General features: G+C 45.0%; 2 protein-coding genes across 3 annotated transcripts; one reads left to right on the top strand and one right to left on the bottom strand.

Moving 5' to 3' along the window:
• Window positions 1-1876: 1876 nt before the first annotated feature.
• LOC27207482 lies at window positions 1877-3876 on the bottom strand. 2 transcript variants are annotated; one of them, XM_016183165.3, is made up of 4 exons: window positions 3692-3876; window positions 2263-2631; window positions 2065-2206; window positions 1877-1993 (listed from the first exon to the last, which is right to left on the bottom strand). In XM_016183165.3, exons 2-4 carry the CDS (start codon window positions 2565-2567, stop codon window positions 1958-1960), a joined length of 483 nt encoding a protein of 160 aa, XP_016040159.2. In that variant the 5' UTR covers window positions 2568-2631; window positions 3692-3876; the 3' UTR covers window positions 1877-1957. The 2 variants fall into 2 exon arrangements, with proteins under 2 accessions (XP_016040159.2, XP_044779590.1); XM_044923655.1 differs by having other exon boundaries at window positions 2263-2673; window positions 3692-3874.
• Window positions 3877-10621: 6745 nt separating this feature from the next.
• On the top strand, window positions 10622-11425 carry LOC6726516. The gene has a single exon (XM_002107436.4). It carries the CDS (start codon window positions 10811-10813, stop codon window positions 11369-11371), a length of 561 nt encoding a protein of 186 aa, XP_002107472.1. The 5' UTR covers window positions 10622-10810; the 3' UTR covers window positions 11372-11425.
• The last annotated feature ends 11070 nt before the right edge of the window (window positions 11426-22495 follow it).

Raw genomic sequence — 22495 nt, 5'->3', positions numbered from 1 at the left:
TCCTGAGCGACTTTCCCCGCAACTACTGGAACCATGTTCGCACGGAAGACAATCTTGCTGATTGTGCTTCTCGAGGACTTCATCCGTCAAAGCTTCTGGAGCAGCGACTGTGGTGGAAAGGACCGTCTTGGCCGGCTACACCGAGTGGCCAACGTATCTCCAAGTTTCGATGTCAACACGTAGGATCGAACAGTAAAGCCCACAACTCTACATAACTTTCCTGGCGAAAGTATCAACGAGTTACTCGTACACAAATACTCAACCTGGACGCGTCTTATAAGGATATCTAGTTATTGTTATCGCTTCATTCACACTCTTCGATTGCAACAAAGGAATTCTTCACCATTCCTCACTTCTGAAGAGCTGCTGGCCGCACAGCGCCGACTCATGTGTAAAAGAAATTCGTTGCCAGAGAATATTCCCAGCTAAAGAATCGACGCCATCTTAACCCTTAATCGCATCTAATCCGGTTCTCTCCCTTCCAGGTTGATTTTGGAATAATGCGAATCGGTGGGAGAATCGATCAATCTACGCTAAACTACAATGCCAAGCACCCAATTCCCGAAGATTACCCACTATCTGGACTACTCGTTCTACATTTTCATGTCTCCCATCTTCACACTGGAGTTGATGCAACATTAACTAATCACCGGCAGCAGTGCTGGACTCTGGGAGCCCGCAATCTCATCAGAAAATCTGTCTTCTAATACAAACGCTGCTTTCTTCAACGCAAAGGCGCCAGTAACCAGATCATGGGAGAGCTACCTATTTCTCGAGAAAGCAGCGGCTAGGCCTTCAACATACAGGGTGGGATTACGCTTATGCGATCGCCATCAAGGAATCCCGAGGACGAACTCCACGCAGCGGAAAGGCATGGTTTTATATTTCCGTGTGTCTTACCATACCACAAAGGCACTCCATATCGAGGATGTTAGTGATCTAACTACAAAGACTTCCAAAGCAGCCCAACAACGATTCCTCGCCCGCCAAACGAAGCCTACTGACCAACGGAACCACATTTCATGGAGGCAAGCAAACCCTGGAAGACATGAGACGCCTGGCCATTCAGCAAGCCACAGATGAGGAATTAGCAAGATTCTTCTTCTACTTTATACCCCCATCTGCTTCCCATTTTGGAGGGATGTGGGAAGCTGGTGTTCGCTCAATTAAGCTCCATATGAAACGGATACTTGGCTCCAAGGCTCCAACGTTTGAGGAGGACCCAACAATAAGCTATCCTGAATTCCCGAGATAATTCTTTGGATCCGCCAGCTCATTTTTTGGACTGGATCTCCGTACACTGCATTGCATTATTCCTGTCGTCTGGATATGCAAGTCAATCGATTGGAGATGTGGAATCAGCTGCAAGCCATGGTCCAAGGTTTCTGGAAACGGTGGCACATGGAATAGCTGACATCTCTACAGGAACGTATAAAATGCCGTTTGGAAACCGACAATCTGAGGATCGACACACTGGAAGTACTCAAGGAGCCGGGTCGGAACGGTGAAGACCTCTCATATAAACGCCCTATTGCCAAAATTGCTGCGCTGTCTCTGTGCCGAATAACTGTTTAAGGGAACAAAACACCCTGTATGTTTACATTATGCTTTGACCCTAACTGTACTAACTGTCACTTAACATCTTAAGCTAGCATAATCGTATGGCGTGTGCAGAGCCGAAGCTTTAGTTTAGTCACATTTTGCCTCTCAATAAAAACGTACATAAATAATCATTTCAAGCGGCTGAAATTAACCAACAACTAAACTAAACAGTAACTGGCGGTTTTTATTTGTAAGCAATTAGTATACAGCTGTTTCGATACAAGTCCTACAAATTCAAAGCTATCTGCATTTTTAAATGTTTTTCTTTCTTTTGCATGTTGCCTGCAAATGTTGAATCTGACCTGCTCAGTTGACTGTCCAATCATTTTGTCGTTAATTCATCGACGTTTCCAAGTTAGAATGGTTGGTCAGGTTCCCAATATTCTGTTGTCTGAAAAGATACGCAGTATGTATGATTGAATCTGTGTAGAATGAACATGATTGATCGTGAGACTTGTTTACCTGCCCTGAGAACTCTTCTTCCTGGCGCTCCGGCTTCTGCCGCTTAGGCAGCGGTTTCCCATCTGGATTTTGCTTTAGTATCGTAGTTAGAAACCCAGTTAGGTCCTCCTCGGGAAGCGTTCGCTTCCTTGACTCCAGTACTCTGATGAAACCATCAACTTTAAGTCAGAACTCTCAACACTAATCACTTGAACTCACTCGCGCAGCGAATCGCAGTTCTGGCTGGTCAACATCTCATTTAGGCGCTGGAACTCTTCGGGCGAAGGACTTCTGCTAGGCTTCATGTCCAAGATCGAGTCCAATCCTGTCAGCATTGCGATCACGCTAGCTTGCACGTTGCCATCATTAACAGGTTTCGTCTGGGTAGACTTATTCGCTGTCTTGGTTGGCGAAGTCTTAGTCTGGGTAGATTGATTGCCCATCCCACGCGGAACATGAGACTGCATCCAATGCGGGAATATATTGAGAAAATAGGAATCGTATTCGTTGGTCGGATTCGACATCTTGAAGTTCCTTTGTGACACGAAAATGGTTTCTCCGGTACGGCTTCTAGATTTGCACTGAATTCTATAGGGACAGAGCAAAGCCAAATGTCAAAAGTAGGCAGGGCTACCGAATACAGGGTTGCATGCAATAAATATACAAAAGTAAATTATATTATATAATTATTATATTATATTAATTATATTTAAGTTATATTGATCCCACTCGTCTGTAGCTGAGTTAAAGAAAAATTTGAATGTTTTTTTTTTTGTAAATTCAATGAAAAAGTTATAATTAAATGCTAAGATGACTATTTGCTAAATATAATTTAAAAAAAGAAAAATTAAATTTTCCCATATTTTAGTTTTTGTTTAGTGTTCTTCTTCTTCGCGATATTCTCGTTTCATAAATTATTTTTTGCAAATCAGTTTTATTAATCAGTAAAAATAAAAATGTTAGTGAGTGGGTTGCGGGAAAATTCGGTTAGATTTTAATTAACACTTAATAGTTAACTTCAGCCCTTTTCGTTTTATTTTAAATAGAACTATTGATCTGAGGACTTGGGCAGCAGTAGATTGAAACGGCTTGTTGCCATCATTTTTCTTCAGACTGCCATTTGTCTGTGAGACCTTATTGTTGCGGCATTTTCGGTTTTCTCAAAACTTTTCCAACCCGCACTGCACCGCGGGTGGGATTTTCGGTGGCCGCCTCTTTCGATATGCATGCAAAGAAATGTCAAAATTCAATTTAATGCTGCCGTAACGAAAATCTGTCAGCTTGCAGCACAAGTAATGTCAAAGCCAAGCGCGCACACCCCCACGGAGACAGATGGAGAGTGAAACAGGAGGATTTGGAAAGAGTTGAAGGCGGCCACAAAGTGATGCTCACACACACACACAAACACACGCAAGCACTAACACACACATGACGCATACAAAAGCCAAAGCAGGATGCTTGCGTCTGTCAGCGGCAATTGTGGCTGATTTGCGCTTTTTCCACGCCGCAAAAGCGAGGGGATGAGCCAAAAGTGGGCGGTAAAGGTGGTCAGGAGTTGGTTGGGGCAGGGATAATCGGGGAGCGTATGGAACACACAGAGAACATTCTAGGGCATTTGATAAACGTGGACGCATCGCAGCATACGTACCTTTCACTTTCACAGAAATCTTGTTCCTTCTCCTTCTGCACAGAAAACAATCACTTGAAATGGATGAAACTCGAAATGAAAAGGTCCCTTTCTTCCAGTAATTAATTGGGTATTAATATACGCACGGTATGAAATATATTCGCTTTATTATTTTCCCAAATGTATACACACCCGACGCCAGGTTGCAAAGCTGGTCAAATTGTGGTCACACTTTTAATTTTCAAACAAGTTGGCATGCCTATTTATAACAGCCTTTGAATTGTCGAACCCAAACCAGAGAAACCATAATAATGGCAAAACTGAACAGATGCGGATTACGAAAGCCCGTGAAAGTAGAGTTCCTTCTACAGGATCGTCTTCAGCTCCCTCGTGGATCGAAAGTGGATCGGTCAACTTAGTCCGAAGTGTGCGCCATCCAATATGGTGAATAAGTCTACCCAGACGCAGGAATTGCCGGCACCTGTCTAGACCAGTGATGACAACTACCTGGTGTAACGATTCATAGGGCTAGGGTGGTGTTATGAGATATTCCCGGGGGCACACGCAAAGTTCCAGCTGCTCCGGCTATGTGGGGTGGTGGTCTTGTCCTGGAATCTCAGCCTAATTTGGGCGGCAAATCGCCATCCACGACACAGAGAACGGACAGAAAGATTCTTTACCCTACAAGCTTTCGCTCGATCCTTAGATGTGGTGGAGGATCATGCCATTCTTTACCAAACATTGCAAACAGTTGTCATCCTGAATGGCCCCTATTGTTCGCTAACCGCGGCTTACAGCGAATACACCCTAGTCAGAGGCAAACGAGTTAGGTTTTTAAAACATTATAAAATATATATATTGAACTATCTAAAATTTTTTACGGCAATCATACTAATCGAAACTTAACAAAATTCGGACCGCTAATAATCCCGCAATTTGCAGTTTTCGATTCCCACTCGAATTCTCGAAGGTGTTGTGACCTGTTCGAATAGCGTCCACATAGCCATCGTCCAGAAAATCGTGGACTGCTGCAGGGTACTCTTGGCGATGATCGTAGCCGAGTTGCTTAAGGACTCGAACAGCCAAAAAAGGAAACGGTGCCAATCCGTAAGTCACCGTCATTAGGCGAAAATGAAGCAGAGGTTCATTCTCAGTCTTGCGCCAAACAATGCGCTGAAAATTGGTGTTCGGCTTGAAGATTTGAATTCCGCGAAACATCTTCTCTATATCTACGCACAGAACATATTGGTGCTGCTGGAAACGTAGACAAACGCCAAGAAGATCGCCTTGAATCGGTTGACCAATATGAAGTCTTTCATTGAGCGATACTCCAGAGCTTCCCTTTCCAGATCCATCAAAAACTACAAGACATTTGGTACTCAGGCTGTCCAGTATCTGGGAACACATCAACCAGAGCCGATGTCAGTTGCTCCATATGTCCACGTCGGAAGTAGTCGTCCAGGAAAGCTTCGTACTGCTGCTTCAATTCGGCAGACCGACGAAATTTCCGTTCCAGCGAAAACAGGCGATTGATGGCCTGTGGACGGCGGTGCCGTCTCTCTCATCGCAGGCGGAATAAAAACCTGCAATAAACCAACCAAAAACAGTATTGAGAGCGATAGGAAATTCGTTACCAAAGTATTTCTGTTCTCCTGTGTATAGAGACCGGAGCTGATCCGATCCAACGATGACATCGACTGCTCCTGGTGGGCAGAACGTTGGGTCTGCCAAAGGAAGCTCGCAGATATGCTTCCACGTCGAAGATGATGGGAGTGAGGATGTCGCGAGTTGAGATAAACGAGACCGATTCGAGAGGTTGGCCCGAATGTCGAGAGCGCAGCTTGATATGTGCGCGTCCTCGGGAATCCCACGCGCTGTTTGCGGCGAGACCGAGAATTCGACGCAGAGCCTATTCGCTGATGCCAAGGTTATTGTAGATCCAGTGTCCAAGAGCAACCTGAAGGTTGTAGTATTGCCCCAGGCGTCGATGACGTCAGCAAGGATGGTTGGCCAGAGAATCTTAGAACTTGCACCCTGAATATTCTTCACGGTACTATGCTTAAAGTTGTTTTCTGCGGAAGACTCGCTCCCCAAGTGATGATTAGCTAGCGGTTGATTGTGACCAATTGCGGATCCCGCGCGTGAGACTGATGGTCGATCACGGCTGCAAACACTCTCAGTGTCAACGTAGTTTCCAGTTTGAATTGGCTGCCCCGCGCCATGATGCTTGCCTCGGTAGTTCTGACACATTTATGCCGCGAGGTACAGTTGCCCACCATATGAGAAACGTTTGGAAACAAAGCTCCAACGTATTGCAGCGTGATGTAAGACATTTCAGAAATCAGTGGATGTTCACACCTTTTTCTTTGAATTGTGAGCACTGAGCCCACGCTTTGTGGTTATCGCTATCCAATTTTATTAGCAATATGAAAATTAGCCAGGGATCCCGCTCCTCACAGTTAAGAGCTCGTAAACCACGAATAACTTCGTCTGCATCATCGGCAATTTCACGCACTGTGCCGATATTTGAATTTATATCACTTGGAAGGGTCATAAAACTGTTTAAGAATGACCGAATAATTAGCGATTGTTTATTATATGCTTCCCGATAGTTACTCGTTACTCGTAGAGTGAAATGCTATACTAGATTCGTTAATAAGTATGTAACAAGCAGAAGGATGCGTTTCTGACTATATAAAGTATATATATTCTTGATCAGGATCAATATCCGAGTCGATCTAGCTAACCGTCTGTCCGTCCGTCCGTATGAACGTCGAGACCTCAGGAACTATAAAGGCTAGAAGGTTGAGACTCAGCATACAGATTCTAGTGAGAAGACGCAGCGCAAGTTTTTTGACCCATGTTGCCACGCCCACACTTACGCCCGAAAACCCCACAAAATTACCACGCCTATACTTTTGATATTTTTACACACTTGTATTAGTCTTGTAAATTTCCATCGATTTGCCCAAAAATTTCTTGCCACGCCAACTCTAAGACCCTAAAGCCGCTGCCCAGCCGCCGACAATATCCAGGGAATGCCTTAAACGCTCATTGGCTTAGACAAATGAAGATGGTTTTATTCTATAGGGAAATAGGCATTACACATTTTGACCTTATATCTGTTCTAAATTTTACGTACCGCAGTTTCTCTGCCCTCACTCTTGGATATCGTCAGACGAACTGATCTGACGCGCCAAGTATAGCTTAATTCTTAGTTAAATCGATGTGACCAATTATAATAACGATAAAAGCGCATACATTAAAATGCTAAATCCGAGTAACCTCTATCGTTGACAAATTACTTAACTACTTATCAATAGCCAACTTATCCGATCCGCGACAGCCGCCAAACCGGTCACGCCCACACTTTTAAAAAATTTTAAATTTTTCTAATTTTATTCCACAATATCTATCGATATCCAAGAAAAATGATTACATTTCTCGTTTGCATTCACGTTAGCTGAGTAACGGGTATCTGATAGTCGGGCAACTCGACTATAGCATTCTCTCTTGTTTTTTGTTCACATCTTCGCGTTTGTAGCTTTCGACTGAATAATTATACCCCCAATAAGAGCCGGCAAAAGCTTAGTATTGGGAACATTTGAGAACGACTTTCTCACTGAGTGCCTTTTTTTTGGATCCCGTGAGCACGCTCGTTAACGAGGATTTTGAATCAAAGTGCATTTTTGCGAGTTTAAGGAGCTTTTTATGTTCTTGCCGCTTTTAATTGAGCTGCAAAGAGGAGTGAGAAGGAGGGCGGAACAGCGCTGAATTTGTGATTTTCTGGCGGCATGCCGACAACACGAATCCGAGTGTTTAGACTTTGTCGAATTAGCCATTGTGATAACATTTATGAGCCCGCCGCTCAGGGGTTGTATGTGCTGTGTTGTGTTGTGTTCTTCTTGTGTTCAGCCGGTGCTCCATCGCACTTAATTGGGCAAGCGATTGCCTGACTTGCTTACAAATGTGTGTTTGAGTCGTCGGGCCAAAGATCACCCATCTCCCATTTCCCACCACCCACCACCCATACGCCCCGTGCGCGGGCCCAGAACCCAGAAAAATGGGAAAGGTGGAGTTCTGAGCGGATGGGGGCGTCACGCGCTTGAGGACTCGCGCACGTATTGAGCATGTGTGTGAATATTGCACGCGATAAATTATTTTAAAGCGCGCTTCCCACTTCTCCCCCGCACCGCACCGCACCGCACCGCGTTACCGCTTTCCATTTCCCATTTTCCGACCCTGTGGGACCCTGCAGACATCTATTTAATATAGCGCTACGCATCAGTTTTAATATTGTTACGATTTTATTTACGCACATGAACATTTATAAACGTTTATGACATGTCATCCATACAGGCCATCCTCCTTTAATTCCGCTGTTTGCCTTCGGTTTGTGGGCCGACACTACTCAAATAATATTTATTGTTTCTGATTTTTCTTTAGTCATTATTATTACGCATATTTATTATGCATTTATTAATTTGTTTTGCTGTGGTTTTCCCCACCTCCCAACCCCCGACGAACAGACAAACGGACAAACAGACGAACGGACACATACGGACACGGACACGGGAATACGGATACGTCAGTGGGCAGGTTAAACATTTTCGTTTGATTTGTTATCATTGTGGACCGGGTTTTTGCTGCTTTTGTTGCTGCGGCTGTCGTGGCTCGATGATGGCGTTTGTAATTTCGTTTTCGGCACTATGTAATTTATTAACTTTTCATTGAAAGTTATGTGCAAACGCACGTTGACGACATCTTTAATTAATTACATTTTAACATGATAATTAATAGTGCCGCGTGCGTCGACAGGCCGACAAAGCCGCCAAAGCCGAGTGCCAAACGCCGAACACCCCAAATGCTAAATCAATCGATGGGTGCTGGCTCCATCCCCACCTAGAAATCCACCTGAATCCGCCCGAACCCATGCCGCGACCTTAAAGCAGCCCGATCTTGAGTTAGGTTATGGCTACGTGCCGGCGGTGCGAAGTTGGCCCGGCTTTAAAGCCAAGCCCATCCATTGGGGCATCGATAGCCATAATAATAACAGCGGGCACAATCAAACACACTCAGTGCAAAGTCGTGGGCACTGATGATGACCATAATGATACACAAACAATTGCCAAGGAATTTCAATTCAATTCCCTTTAATACCCATCAATCGTGCACTTTTCGGCCATGTTCTTTTTTCGTCTTTTGTCACGTCTAAATAAATAAGTCTTTCGTGATTTTCAATTCGAATAACAACTAAAGAGTTATTTTAAAGGTATTTTAAGGCATATTTAAACTCTATCATGGAGTTCACCTTCAGTAGGGAGTATCCCTCAGTCCGGAGAGAGTCGCCTCCATGGCGAACCATTTCCACTACTGCGCTTGTACTTTCTGTTTTTCCGCATCTTGGGTGTGTGCTTGTGTTTTTTTATCATTCCGCCTTGTTCACAGGACCCTTCGTCCTGCTGCCCGCCCAAGAAAGTTGTTCGCACAGTAGCCAAGATTGAGTTCTTATTCAATTTGTACGGATTTGTTGTTCGCCGGTCCTTTTGCAGTCCGCTCTTAAAGCCTAACCCCAAAGCCCGCACACCACTCCACCCAGCTCAGTTGCTCCAGGTCCTGTCCAGCCACTCATCTCGGCCAATCCCAATCCCCAATTGGCCCCGGCTCGAGCCCACTCAACTTCTCATTCTTCTTCGGCTGCTCTATTGGAATTTATTTCATATTATTTTCGTTGGTCATGCCACAGTTTGCCCCCGTCAATATTTCCCCCTCTCCCTTTTCCTAATCCCAACCCTAGGACCACCGAGCCCGAACCCCCAACCTAAACCACCGGCAATACAAGTTGGCACTGGCCGGCATTGTTTTTGGGGTGCGATGGCAAAAGTTCTGCGTGTTGTGGACCCAGCTGCAGTCAATTTGAGTTGACCACCCAAGGAGCACCCAGGACCATCCAGGACCATCCAGGACCATCCAGGACCATTCAGGACTATCCTGCACTTTGGCTGGAGGCCTGCAGATGGATCAAGTTAGCTGCTAGTTGACTCCTGCTGCCAGTCCAACGAATGCTCGGGGCCAATCAATGCGCTGGCAAAAGTATGCTACGAAAAAGTTGCTGTCGAAACGGAACTGGAAAACCATGAAAATGTCCTTGCCAGCTAAATGCCACTCTCACACACAGACATACACACACACACGCCCAATGCAGTGCGGCGAATTTCTTGGTATAAACTTAATAATGCATCGGGGCAAATAAAGGAAAAAAGCAAAAGAAACAACGCCAAGTCGGAAAGCCAACATAAGTTTTGGGGCTAACTTGTTATTTTTGTAATTGGCACTTTGCAGTTTTATTGAAGCGGCGGAGCCCCGAAAAGGGCGCTCGGGATTTTGGGGCTTACCAGCACTCCCGTCCGTTGTGTGGATCAAAATCCAGATTGGTTATTTATATACTGCGTTCAGGTGTTGTGATCGATGTTCTGATGCTGCCTCCCTGACCACTCAGTGACCCTGCCGACATCCATCCCTGGTCATAATCTGAAGTGGCCAACGTTAGCCACTTTGGCGATGAGCAGCCTTTGTCCCCTTGGCATACTCAGCACTGGCTTGGTTATTGGTTATTTGGTTCAGGAACTCGGGATTTGAAGTGGGTTTGGATATGACAACGAATGATTACAACGAAGGAAGGGTATGCCAGCATGCTACATAATGAAAAGTGTACGTCCTTGCAGCCATAAAGGCCATCGAATTTCTATTCTTATGTTGTATGTCGTAGGTAAAAGGTATTAGCATTTGAATGACAATGAAAACCGAAATCCCTAGCCATACATTTGTGTACTGCTAATGATATGGTCACTTTAAACTTGTGTATTGCCAATGATATGGTCACTTTAAATTTGTGTATTGCTAATGATATGGTCACTTTAATTCTCAAAACATTTACCTAGCAAAGCTGAGGTGATAAATAGAATACATAGAGTTGGCCTGGTATTCGGATTCAGTCATTCCAGACCCCAGTCCCAAGCTAGCAACACTCAAAATTAGTTAGTTCTTGTGTTCGGAACAAAAAAGTGAATTCACATATCGTGATACTACACAGTGATAGAATCGATAGAATTCTCGAAGGAACGAAGAGAAGCGCCGAAAATGGATGTGATGGGAGCTCTGGTCAATCTGCTGCTGATCTCGGCCTGCGCTTACACGATGTGCTCACTGACCCTGGCGGAGCATCCGTATGCCTACCTGGCGGCATCCTTCAGCCTGGTCCACGGGCTGCTGGGCGTGGTGCGCTCCTTTGCCGAAGAGCCCGACGAGTGCGGACACACCTTTGACATCTCGGCCAGCATACTGGAGGTCATCCCGCTGCCACTGGCCAACATCGAGTTCTACCTGGTATCCGATCAGCCGGGAGTGGCGCTGGTGCACGGCATGTCGCTGATCCCACTGTTCTACGACATGATCGGCAAGATGAGCGATGAATGGGACAGCTCCACGGACACGCTGAAGGACCTAGCTCTGTTGGGCAACATCGGCTCCACGTTGTATCTGGCCATCAAGGACGGCAACCATCTCTACTTCGGTGTGGCGGCCAACGCGTTCCTCGCCCGATTCGGCGGTGCAATTGTCGGTAACTGCAACGTTGTAGAGACTCTGGCCAACACCGGCATCCTGGCCCTTATGACGTACTCACTGAGGGCTAATTGCTAAGACTTCAATTTGATCGGTTCGCGAAATAAAGCCAAGAAAAATCAGCATTTTAAATTAGCTGAGCCAACTATCATTGACACTAGAGGAGGAGTGGGGGCTCAGGACGCTTGAAAGAACGTTTAAAGTGTAGTTTGGGGCTATGAACTACAAATCTACAATGAAGAAGGAATAAGCAAAATTAGTCAAGGGTTTCCACTACTATATAAGCGCCATGTCAAGGGTATACAGACGTCGGTGTGCTGCGGCTAACTAGCGCGACTTCAAATTGCGAACTTAGTTGTTATTTGTTCGCTGTCTGGCTGAAGGGGCAGCGCGGAAAAGACGCGGTTCAAGGGCCGAAGGACGAGGGACGAGGGACGAGGGACGCAGGACTCAGGACTCAGGCGGGCAGAGTAGGAAAGGGACGGGCAATATTCGTGGACGCAGCACTCTGATGGCTCTCACGTCACCACTTCAGCAAATTGCGGCAATAATGCAACAAAGGTTTCTTGGGAAACACATACCAAATTGCATAAGCAAGGCAGGGCAAGGCCACGGAAGGGGCGGGGTGGTGTGGCCCGCTTCCTTGGGGCGGTGCTGTTGGTGGATGGATGTGTTCGCTCCTTGGCGACTGGAGGACTGAAAGACTGAGAGACGACGTCAGTCGCTTGGCCGCCAAAGCTCTTGAACCTCCTCACTCCTGCATTTCATTTTCAATTTGATTTTTTTCTGCCCTTTTTTTTGGATCTTTGTTTTTCTGCCCCAGAATGAAGAACGAAGAAATTCCCCCCAACGACGACTCTGCGCCCTTGTTTACATTTTTGTTGGCTGTTGCGGTTTCCGCTTTTGGGACCCGCGTGCGATTCCGTTTTCGTTTTCGTTGCAACATTTTTGTTTGTAATTTACTTTGGAATGCTGGCGCCACAGTCGCCGTCGTCGCCTTGTGCGGTTTTCTTAGAAAAATCTCCAGTCGCCGTAATTGCAGTGCCCGCAGTGCCGCCTGTAGTGCTCCGGAGGACGGACGACGGACTCCGGGCTCTGGGCTCCAAGCTGCCACTGCCGACAGGCAAATCAACTGTCACCCAGTTGCTCAGATGCGGGACCACGGGCGGTATGAGCAATTTCGCATTCCTCATACGCCGCGTGGGTCGCAAAGAGAGTGGGGCAGCTGCAAGGTAAGAAGTGCGGGTGCCACTTTAAGCTTGCGTCCACAAAACATGCCCGAATATCTTCGCTTTGCATACCCATTTGTCAGAGGAACATTAGGTAGTAGATTATATTTTGCACCACCTATGTACTCATGTAACCAACTTGAGATATGCACCCAAATGCACCCGCAAAAACATACAAAAGTTAAACTTTGGCCTAAATGTATAAAAGATCATTTTGCTTCTGCAATTACAATGGCATCCCTTCAGTTTTTAATGGGTAAAATTACGCATATATATTACAAGGGACGGGTATATTATATATACATTATTCTGATTATTTTGGTTGGCAAACAAACAATCGTCATTCCAATAAAAATGACATTTTTGAATAGTCTAATCATTTCTTGAGTTATGTATAAGTTTTGTATGTATATGTTTTGTTTTAATTGTATTCTATTCTACATATCCTTATTTATTTCGATTGGATATCCTAAATGTAGTCCAGTAAATGTAGTAAATGACTCGTGTGACCACAAAGTGGCCAATATGTATGTATATATATATGTATAATATGTATGTGGCTATGATGACATTTGGATGGCATCTCTTTTCATCTTGAGCGGAATGTGATGTGTCTTGGTCCAACGAGATCATCCGATCACGAGGAGGCTTTTCGAGGGCAATTAGTGAATCTCATCTCCAGGTGTCCTGAAAGATATGTAAAAATGTATATGTCTAGAATAATCATAATTTCTCGTAAAACTTGTTCACCTCTCCTGAGGACGCTCTAGTCCATTCAGCGTTCCGAACTCGCGAACTTGAAAGTTGGCATCACTAGTCTTGACAGGTGCCGGCCATTTCTGGGTCTGGGTAGACTCATTCACCATTTTCCATGGCGCACACATAGTCTGGGTTGACTGATTGACCATTTTGGTTCCACGCGGGAACTGAGGCTCCCACTCTTTCGGGATTTTGTTCGGGGAAGAGGAACGGGCTGCGTTGTTCTGCATCTTGATGATCGATCAGTTGTGCTATGAGTACGGTTCCTCCGGTTGGGATTCTAGATGAGAAATAAATATAATCGAGACACGTCACAGTCATATAGCGCTTCACTATGTGAGCAATGGGTATCTAATAGTCGCGACACTCGCTCATAGCCTTCTCTCTGGTTGTATTTCAATGATAATTGCTAGATCCGTTAATTAGTATGTATATTAGTATGTCCTTATATATACTACTATAGTATATAGTAGTCCTTATCTCGGGTGGTCTTATCTTATATTATCTAATACAGCATTTCTCATAATTTGGTTTGGTTCATATATTTTAAAAGGAACTTACTTCCTTGGGGTTGGAATGGGTTCAATTAAAAAAAAACATTGCTATCTTGTTTTAAAATTTTATTTAAATTTTACAAACTTTAACAGTTTTTTTGGGTGTCAAATTTAAGATAAGAAAAGGGATAAAAGAAAGAATGCTATTTTCGAGTTTCCGACAAGCAGATACCCTTTACTCGGCTAGTAAATCAACGAGAAATTTTAACAGATAAAAATTGGGAGTAAAAAACAAAACATAAATAAACATTTTTCAAATGTGTGCCGTGACAGTTTTGATCGGTTTGTGGGCGTTGGAAGGGGCGTGGTCGAAATATTTTTGGTTTAACGATAGCAATTGGCATGCCGGATAATAAAACAAAAAAAATCAAATCATTTTCGGAAAGTGTGTGCGTTACTCTACGAACTTTTTAAAAAATTAAGTTTGTGTTTATAGTTTTGCCGTTTATAGCATAAGAATTAGTGATTAAGTAAAACGCTATCCTTTCCACCGATCCAATGCGATTGTGGTTGTAAGAGCCCTCTTCACTGTATATACATATGTCGAATCAGTCAGTCTGTGGAGAGTCCTCCATGAACTATATATAAATATTGGGGAACTCCTTGTGTTGAGTCCCAATTAGCCTCAATTAAAGGATCATTACGGATTAGGCTTCAGTACCTTTTGCTCCGGAAAGAACACAGCCCGTATCCTTCAGATTCCCATTCAGAGTGGTGCACAGCAGCCCAACTTCGAGTTGAACTTCCCCCCTGGCAACGGGCAGAAGCGATAACTAACTAAATAAATAACATAAATTAACTAAATTTGTAGACAATTTAGTCTGCTAAGTGTAAAAGTTTTTTGTTTTCCCTGTCGCTGTTTTTATTTCAGTTTCTACTCTTTTTGCCACTGCCACTGCCATTGTCATTGTTGCTGTTTTTGTATTTGTTTTTTGGGCGCTGTTGCTGTTTTTGTTGCTGCCACTTTTACTGGCCAAAATGGGGAGTCCGGCAAAAGTGAAAGGGGGCTTTTTTGAGGCGGCGGGGTAGCAAGTTTGGTAACGGTTTTGTGCATTTTTGGTGCTTTTGGCGCAAAAAAGGATACGCTTGGATCGGACCCGTTTGGGTCTCCTGTCCGGTCCGCTCTTATGTCACCGTTCAAGGATGCGCCCATCCAGGACACCCTGGATGCCGAGGACACCTAGGACACACACTGGCGCACTCGGCAAAGAAAGGCGGAAGGGGCATGCAATGTTGTGACATCAAATGTTCATGTTAACAACTTTTCCAAAACTCAATGAGCTGTTGTTTGTGTTGTTTGGCGCCCAAGTGTGTGAGCCAGGATAGACAGGGACATGCCGGGGATATAAAACGAGATGGGGCTACAGATATAGCGATAGAGATAGCGATGGAGCCAGAGAAGGGCAAGAAGAAAGCCGGAGCCCGGCAGCCAGGCAGCCAGGCGCAAACACGAATCGAGTGTTTTGTAGCAAATAATTTTGCACAAAGTTCTCGCCTTAACGATTTGAACACATGTTAACATGCGGAGTAACAACAGTTGCGCAACTCCTGTCCTTGTCCTTGTTCCTGCTGCTCCTCCTCCTGCACGGGCACTGGGCCAGAGGCCAGAAAGGATAACACTTGGGCATGATAATAAATATGCTTGAGGACTGACTATGATCCAAGTGAATGCGACTCAGCTCCTTCAATTCGCCCCTATCCTTGTCTCGTTAGGAGTCGCTGATCTACATGTGCTGACAGGTGCCCAGTTGCCTTAATAGAACCATCAACTTATGTTCTCATGCTGCAATTAAGTTGCAATGCTCAAGTTTAACCGATACCCATTCAAGTCAATTGGATTGGCATGCAAGCTTTAAGAACTAACTCGTTTATAAGCACTGCTTACCTTAAAAAGTGGTTCATTCGCTTGTTATACAAATATTAGAAATTACTTTCATTTAACTTTGGTAGCCATTGCGACACCACCATCATTGCAACCACAAAAGTGGTTTCGGCTTGGGTCGAGTGGTTTCGGCGGATGTGAGCCGTCAGTGGTATAACATGTTTATATGATGTCTAATAAAATGAAGCGCGAAAAATGTAAAATTCGTATTCCGAGGAGCTACTCCGCCACTACAGATACTCCGACATGGCAAAATCGCATACGGAATTCACGCCAGCTCTCATCGGGTGGGAGGAAATTGCGTATTTGAAACACGTTTAAGCAGCTGCAGGAGCATAAAAAGGATGAGGAACTACCAGAGTATGCGGCGCTGGAGCAAAAGAATCCTGCACATGCAGCTATCCTGGCTCCCTCCTAACACCCATGCCCATGCCCACACCCACGACCATTTTTCCCATCCCAGGCCAACCGCGATGCATAAAACTTGCAACGAAGACAAATCGTGACACAAAATATGGCAAATTGTAAGCGAAATTATTTGGCAGAATGGACCAAGTGGTGATTTCGATAGCTGCGGAGCTGGATTGAATTACGCCCGCGGCCCGGTTGTCCAAACCATCGGCTCAATCACTGATTGCCACTGCCTTGATTGATCGGCATGGCAATCAAAGCCTCGGGCCTGCAGCTGCACTGCATCCCCAGGGGCAGAGGCGCCCCCAAAGGGGCAAGCATTGCTGCACTGAGGCGGCTTGAACAGATGGTTAACCAGATGGCTATGTACAGCTATGAATTACTAGCTCCAAACCGGTGGGTTTGTCTATGTATTGGCCATAGTCTTGTTTTGGTAACCCAAGGCCAACCAGGAGCTTCCAAACTATGCGTAGGTAGGGATGTGCACAGACATATCAATCGTGGCATCAGAAATCAATGTGGGTGTATTACTAGGGTGTAGAAAGCCATGATGAAATGAAAACCCCACCTTCAATGTTGAAATTAGTCTTGAGACAAGGAAACAGAAATTGCACTTGACAAGTGAATAAATTCATTCTACGCCCATGATGCACTTGCTCTCTGCCCTCCCATCTCCGCCCTATATTGCCCTTTGCTCGGATCCTCTGAGTGGATGTGATGGGATGGGATGGCTTAGGCGGCACTTGCAGCCGCCAAGGAGAAACGATGGTAAATAGGTGGTAACACATCCTTAAATATTTACCCGGAGGATTCGGGGAGTCGGGGAGCTAGGAAGCTGGGGATGTCCTGACCGGGTAAGCCGCTAAGCTAACCTTGTTACACACGCCACATCCTCGACGGATGCTGATGGTGTCGGCGGTCGGGAGAACCATGAACCGATTTGCCATGTGTCAGGTGGATGAAGCGCAGCAGCTACGGAGCCACGTTAACAAGTTGCCCACCTGGGCACATGTGAGGAGATTTACAACGGGGCGGCAGCTTCGGGTTGGTCCTGGAAAGTACCAGCTGTCTGGCTTCCCAGTGGATGCCAGATGTCTGTCCCGATCCAATCCCATCGGCTCCGCTCGCCTGCATCCATTGTCTTTGCAATCGAGCAGGGCTGCGGCAGCGGGACGCGGATGGGGATCGGGATGCGGCGGCATTTGGGGGAATGGGAGAAGCGGACAAGTGACAGCCAGTTTCGCGGTGCTGTTACCCTCTTCCCGGGCCACCCGCTTGGCACTTTACCGTGCGCTTTTATTATTATAAAATACGCATGAGTTAGTGTGCATATTTCATGGATTTTGTGTATAAAAGGGATAAAAATGCAATCAGTCGCAAAAACCAGCAAAGTGAAACGGACATAGGATGGAGATGGAGCTGGAACAATACAGAAGTCTGCTGCACATTGCCACCTGGGCATCTCACACCTTTCTGAACGCCCAGTCCAATCCCCGCCAGCTGTCACCCGCAAAATCTCCGCGAAATCCCAGCTGAAAACTTCCCTACAATGCGATTTGTCCACACAGAAAGTCCTTGATCCGGGCTAATTTCATAATGGAAATCTATGAGCGAGTGTGAAGTGGCTGAGGATAAAGTGGAATCTGAGGACTAAGGCCACATGCTCCGTACGCGTGGATTCTTCTCTTTTCCCATTTCCGCACATCTGATTCTCCGGAAATAACTCATAAGCTATAAAGGCATTTGGAAATGCACCTCGGTGCGAATATTTAAACACGCATAATTTTCAAGTGACAGCTAAAATGAGGTATGCACACACATACATGCATATACATACACATATAGAAGAGCGGTTCCACACTATACAATAGTTGGAAAGCAATCCTGTGGCGAAGAGACCACCACACCAGACGGAGAAACCACTTTTCAGGGTCAGGAGGCAATCCATTGGATTGGCCTTGTGTACAACAGAGCCGGGGCCAATTACTCAATGTGATGGATGACCCAGCGAACGCTTAAATGAGTTGCCCGACCAAAAACTTCCTTCGCCGCGAAGGATGTGGAGTTGTGACCCCACACGCACACACGCACACACAAGAACACACGTGCCCTACCGTAGCAGGTGACCTCAACCAGAGCAAATGAGCAAATGTCGGATTAAACAGAACTTACCTCGTGGAAAGGTGAAATAGAATCGCTTGAAGATGGTCTCGTTCCGTAGTCACACTCGCAGAAATCGGTACTGGTGCAGATCTGGAAAGCAATTGGCCAAAACGAAAAAATTCACTTGGAAGTTCCGATGAATGTGCTTGTCATTCCTTTCTTTTTTTTATAATACTTTGACAGAGAGACCAGATCTGTGATTTTGCGAAATATTTAAAGCACATCAAATACGGTATTTATGTCATTAAAGGTATTCGTAAACATCGATAAAAACAGCTCTATCGGAAGCTTAAAACTATTTAACTAACTAAATAAACCAACAAAAATGCTCTGAAGACCAATTTTTACTTTTCAATGCTCTTGCAATTATTTGAAGTGACTTTTTCAATATGAGGAATCGTTTCAAAAGATAAACTCTTGATTTTTTCGATAACAGCAGCAATCAAAAAAATAAATCTGTTCCTTATTCACCCCCATTTTCTGCGAGTGTAAGCAACGCAGCCAGGGCGCTAGTGTGTGTGTGTGTATGATGGCTGGTTAAGGACACAAAAGTCATGACTGGCATGAGAACGAGCTCAAGTGCCATTGAGGAGGAGTGCTCATATTCCCAGACTTGCCACGCCCCCGACGCCGCTATCGCCATAGCCGCCCACCCGAAGGAGCGGCACAAGTGCGCGAGTAAATTCAAGAAACAATTTTCAGGAATGACTTAACTTTTGCGTTTATGTGAAAAGTTTCGCAACGTGATGTTATGCGAGCGCCGAAAGGATATGCAATTCACTGGCGGTGTGTGTGTGTGTGTGTGTGTGTGGTCGGCATAAGCGTGCGTGTGTTCGTGCTCGTCGGACTAAATCAGACACTGCTACTAATGAACAGCCTAAAAGTTGTGAATTTGCTCAAGAATGTAAAGATAATAAGGATAGCTTGAGGATAAGGGATACTATCTATACAGTCCATTTAAAAAAATAATTGAATTAAAAAGTCGCTCATGATAAGGCATATGGATATATGTTTTTCATATCATGCTATTTTAATTTTAATATTCTCTCACATTTTAATATACTCACTATTTTAGTGAACACAGCTGTATGTGCATATGCGTATGCGTGTGGCTGTGTGGGAGAGGATGAAGTGAGCGGTGTGCAAATTTTCACAGGTGCAGACTCAGAGGAATCGCAGCGAGAGATGTGGGCAACGTCCTTGGAGTCCAGCAAGTCCTTCTCGGCCAGCACCAGTTTGAGGCGGCACTTGATTCTCTGAGTCGCGATCCAGCGCCTGGTAGTGCCCATTGAGGTAGTCGATCCTGGATATCAAGCAGCTCCTCCGCGGTCAGGTGGCGGAATGCCATTGCTCCCATCGATTCCTTGATCCTAGCACCGATCAGGCACCTTCCTTCACGGACAAGAGTGTGAGTGTGTATCTGACACGATCGATAGAGAATGTCCGTGCTCGATATAAAATGTAATCACTCGAGGACAGAAGTCCTTTGCTGGCCACCAGCCTCATGAGAACTATAGAATGAGAATTAAATGTGCGCAGTACTTAGATTGCAATAACTTAATATCGTATATTGTTCTACCTTTGGAATCCTTTGAGTTCTAATGGCAAAGCCAAAACGATAAAGGAAAAAAAGGGAAATGCGTTCAAATTCAAGGATATGAAATGTGTTTATTGATTTTTGTCAGCCTTGGCAGCATAAATAAGTCACCAAAATGAGTAAAAAGTGTTATAATATTAATTAACGTTCTGTTAGACCTTGGGCTGAAGCTAATGGCGTTAAGCCAAGCTACACGAGCCCATGATAAGGATGCATGTAGGGGGGATGATGTGTAGTACCTTTGGAGGGTACTGGCGGCTCACGTGGAGGCAGTCAACGCCGACCCGGCGGAATGATAACACATAACTTTGAGTCGGAGTGCGGCGACACCTGACAGCCGCACCTCACACCCGCGTGCCACTTACCGCTGATCCAGATACGGATGTGGATGTGGATGGGGATGGGGATGCGGATGGGGATGGGGAGGTAGATGTGAATGTGGCTAGGGATATGGATATGGATATGGATGTTCTGGACAAAGCCTTCACTCATTGTGGCATGTGTCAAAATTAATTTCGTAGGCAATATTTTGACGGGCTTTCATGCTAAGCTGAGAGAGGTCCCCCCTTTTCAGTTCAAGCCCCCCGCGCCAACACACCCCACCCATGGCAGCATGTGAGCAGGTACCATTAGATACCCTGTACTTCGGATTAAATGGATTAATCCAAACTAGGCGCCTAACGAATCTATTTAAATAACATACAACATTTGAATTTGGCACAGGCTGACTGAAGCATATTTCATAAAGAATCCTTCCAAAGGACATTTTCGAACTCTTCTAGTTCGGAAATTCCTTTGCCACGTCACACAACTTTGCACTGGGTATGCTAGTAATCCCGGTATCTGAACATAAGTGCCTACGGGTGTATCTTGATACCTTCCGCCACTAAATGCTACTGACATGCAAAAGGTTACTTTGCCCTCAGCTTTTTATTTCCTTCGCTTGGCATTCGTTTGTTTCGGTTTGGATATCGTTGCGTTTCGTTTTGATTTTGTTGCTAGCTTTTTTTTTTCTGGCCAGTCATGGCCCAAATCTGGCCAGAATGGGATTTTTCATCATCATCCAAGCGATTGGAGAGTGGGTAAGAGCTGGGGCCACAGGATCCCTCCTACTCCTGGTGCTGCCATCACTGCCACAATATGCAAATCTCATTGCGACGCATTGAAGAGACCACAAACGGGGGCTGATGCCTGATAGCTGATATTAAAACCATTACTCAGATGCCTGATGCCTGGTCTTGTCCCTCTCCACCCACACCCACATCCCCATCCACCTCCACCTGCACACTCGTAGTATCCGGAATCCTCACAGCAAGACAACAAATTACAAAAATTAAGAGAACATTTTTGCGGATGAAAGGCATTTGGGAGGAGGGGCATGGCCAGGTGGCACGGCAGGCGACAAAAGTGGCCAAAGTCCTGCCCATCAGTGCCAGCACCCCCTCTGGAGGTGTGAAGTTCCTGGGCCACGCCCACTCCCCCGCCCCTTTGTGTGTGTGTGCAAATTAATGAAATTAAATCGTCTTCATTTGATGGCTGTGAGGGCCGGAGAAAAGAATTCACTCGTCGTCGCCACAGGACTCATGGCAAATATCCTAATGGAACGCAGACTGAGATGAAAGAGGCGTCCTGCAGGTGTACTTCATGATGTTGGCAACATTGTTTAAAACCGAAAATAAGGTCGCAGACTGGGAATAACAATGGTACATTTACATACCCAATGGCGACAGGGGAGGTTGAAGATTCAGGCAGGATCAAATCAAAACATACAAATTATTTATGAAGATATAGAATACGATAGATTGCTACGGAGTGATAGATTATTTGGGAAAATATAGAAGTCTATAAGACATATTCTATAATGTCTGTCGTATACCCATGCCTCCCCAATGATAACGCTTAAGATATAGTTATCGTTATGATATAGATATTTCAAAAAAATATAAACAGGCATCGCTACAGTTGAGGTCCTCGGCTAACAGATACCTGTTACTCAGCAATCGGAAGTGGGAGGCAGACGGAGATATGCCAGTGAGAATGCAACATGTCCCCGATTTTATTGATCGTAAAATGCTTTTAAATCTACATATATTTAGAAACTGTTAAACAAAAGTGACAAAAAAAAAAAAATATATGTATATGAATTATTTTCAAAGTGTGGGCATTACAGTACGATGTTAAAACTAACGAAGGAAATCTTTTATACCATTAGAATCTGTATGCTAGTCTTAAGTTTCTAGCTTATATAGTAACCGAGATCACGAAGTTCACACGTGCAGACAAACGAACGGAGAAACGGACAGAAAAACGGACGGACACGGCTAAATCGACTGATTAACAATATATATTATGAATAGGGTTGTATACGCATCCTTAAACTGTTACATACTTTTCAACGAATCTGAAGAACCGGATACTCCTCATTGAATCTGGTCTTGCTCATTGATTTAGTTTTGTGTAAAGGCACCCCCGTTTTACTCCAAAGGAACAGAAGGCTTCTTCCAGGGCATTCCCAATTCGATTCCGGCCGAGTGTCGTTTCGACTGGATGGCTGAATTAAATGGGAATGGAATAGGGACGGGGTATTCGTATTCGGTGAACGCAGAT

The sequence above is a fragment of the Drosophila simulans genome, chromosome X, assembly GCF_016746395.2.
Source record: "Drosophila simulans strain w501 chromosome X, Prin_Dsim_3.1, whole genome shotgun sequence".
NCBI lineage: Eukaryota > Metazoa > Arthropoda > Insecta > Diptera > Drosophilidae > Drosophila > Drosophila simulans.
Note: the sequence above shows the minus strand (reverse complement) of the source record. Positions and strands in the feature narration are given on the sequence as shown.

Coding starts and splice junctions, on each gene's coding strand:
- LOC27207482 (XM_016183165.3), bottom strand. CDS start 2,567: ATGTCGAATCCGACCAACGAATACGATTCCTATTTTCTCAATATATTC. Junction 2,207..2,262: donor AACTGCGATTCGCTGCGCGA/GTGAGTTCAAGT, acceptor TGGTTTCATCAG/AGTACTGGAGTCAAGGAAGC. Junction 1,994..2,064: donor AAGAAGAGTTCTCAGGGCAG/GTAAACAAGTCT, acceptor GTATCTTTTCAG/ACAACAGAATATTGGGAACC.
- LOC6726516 (XM_002107436.4), top strand. CDS start 10,811: ATGGATGTGATGGGAGCTCTGGTCAATCTGCTGCTGATCTCGGCCTGC.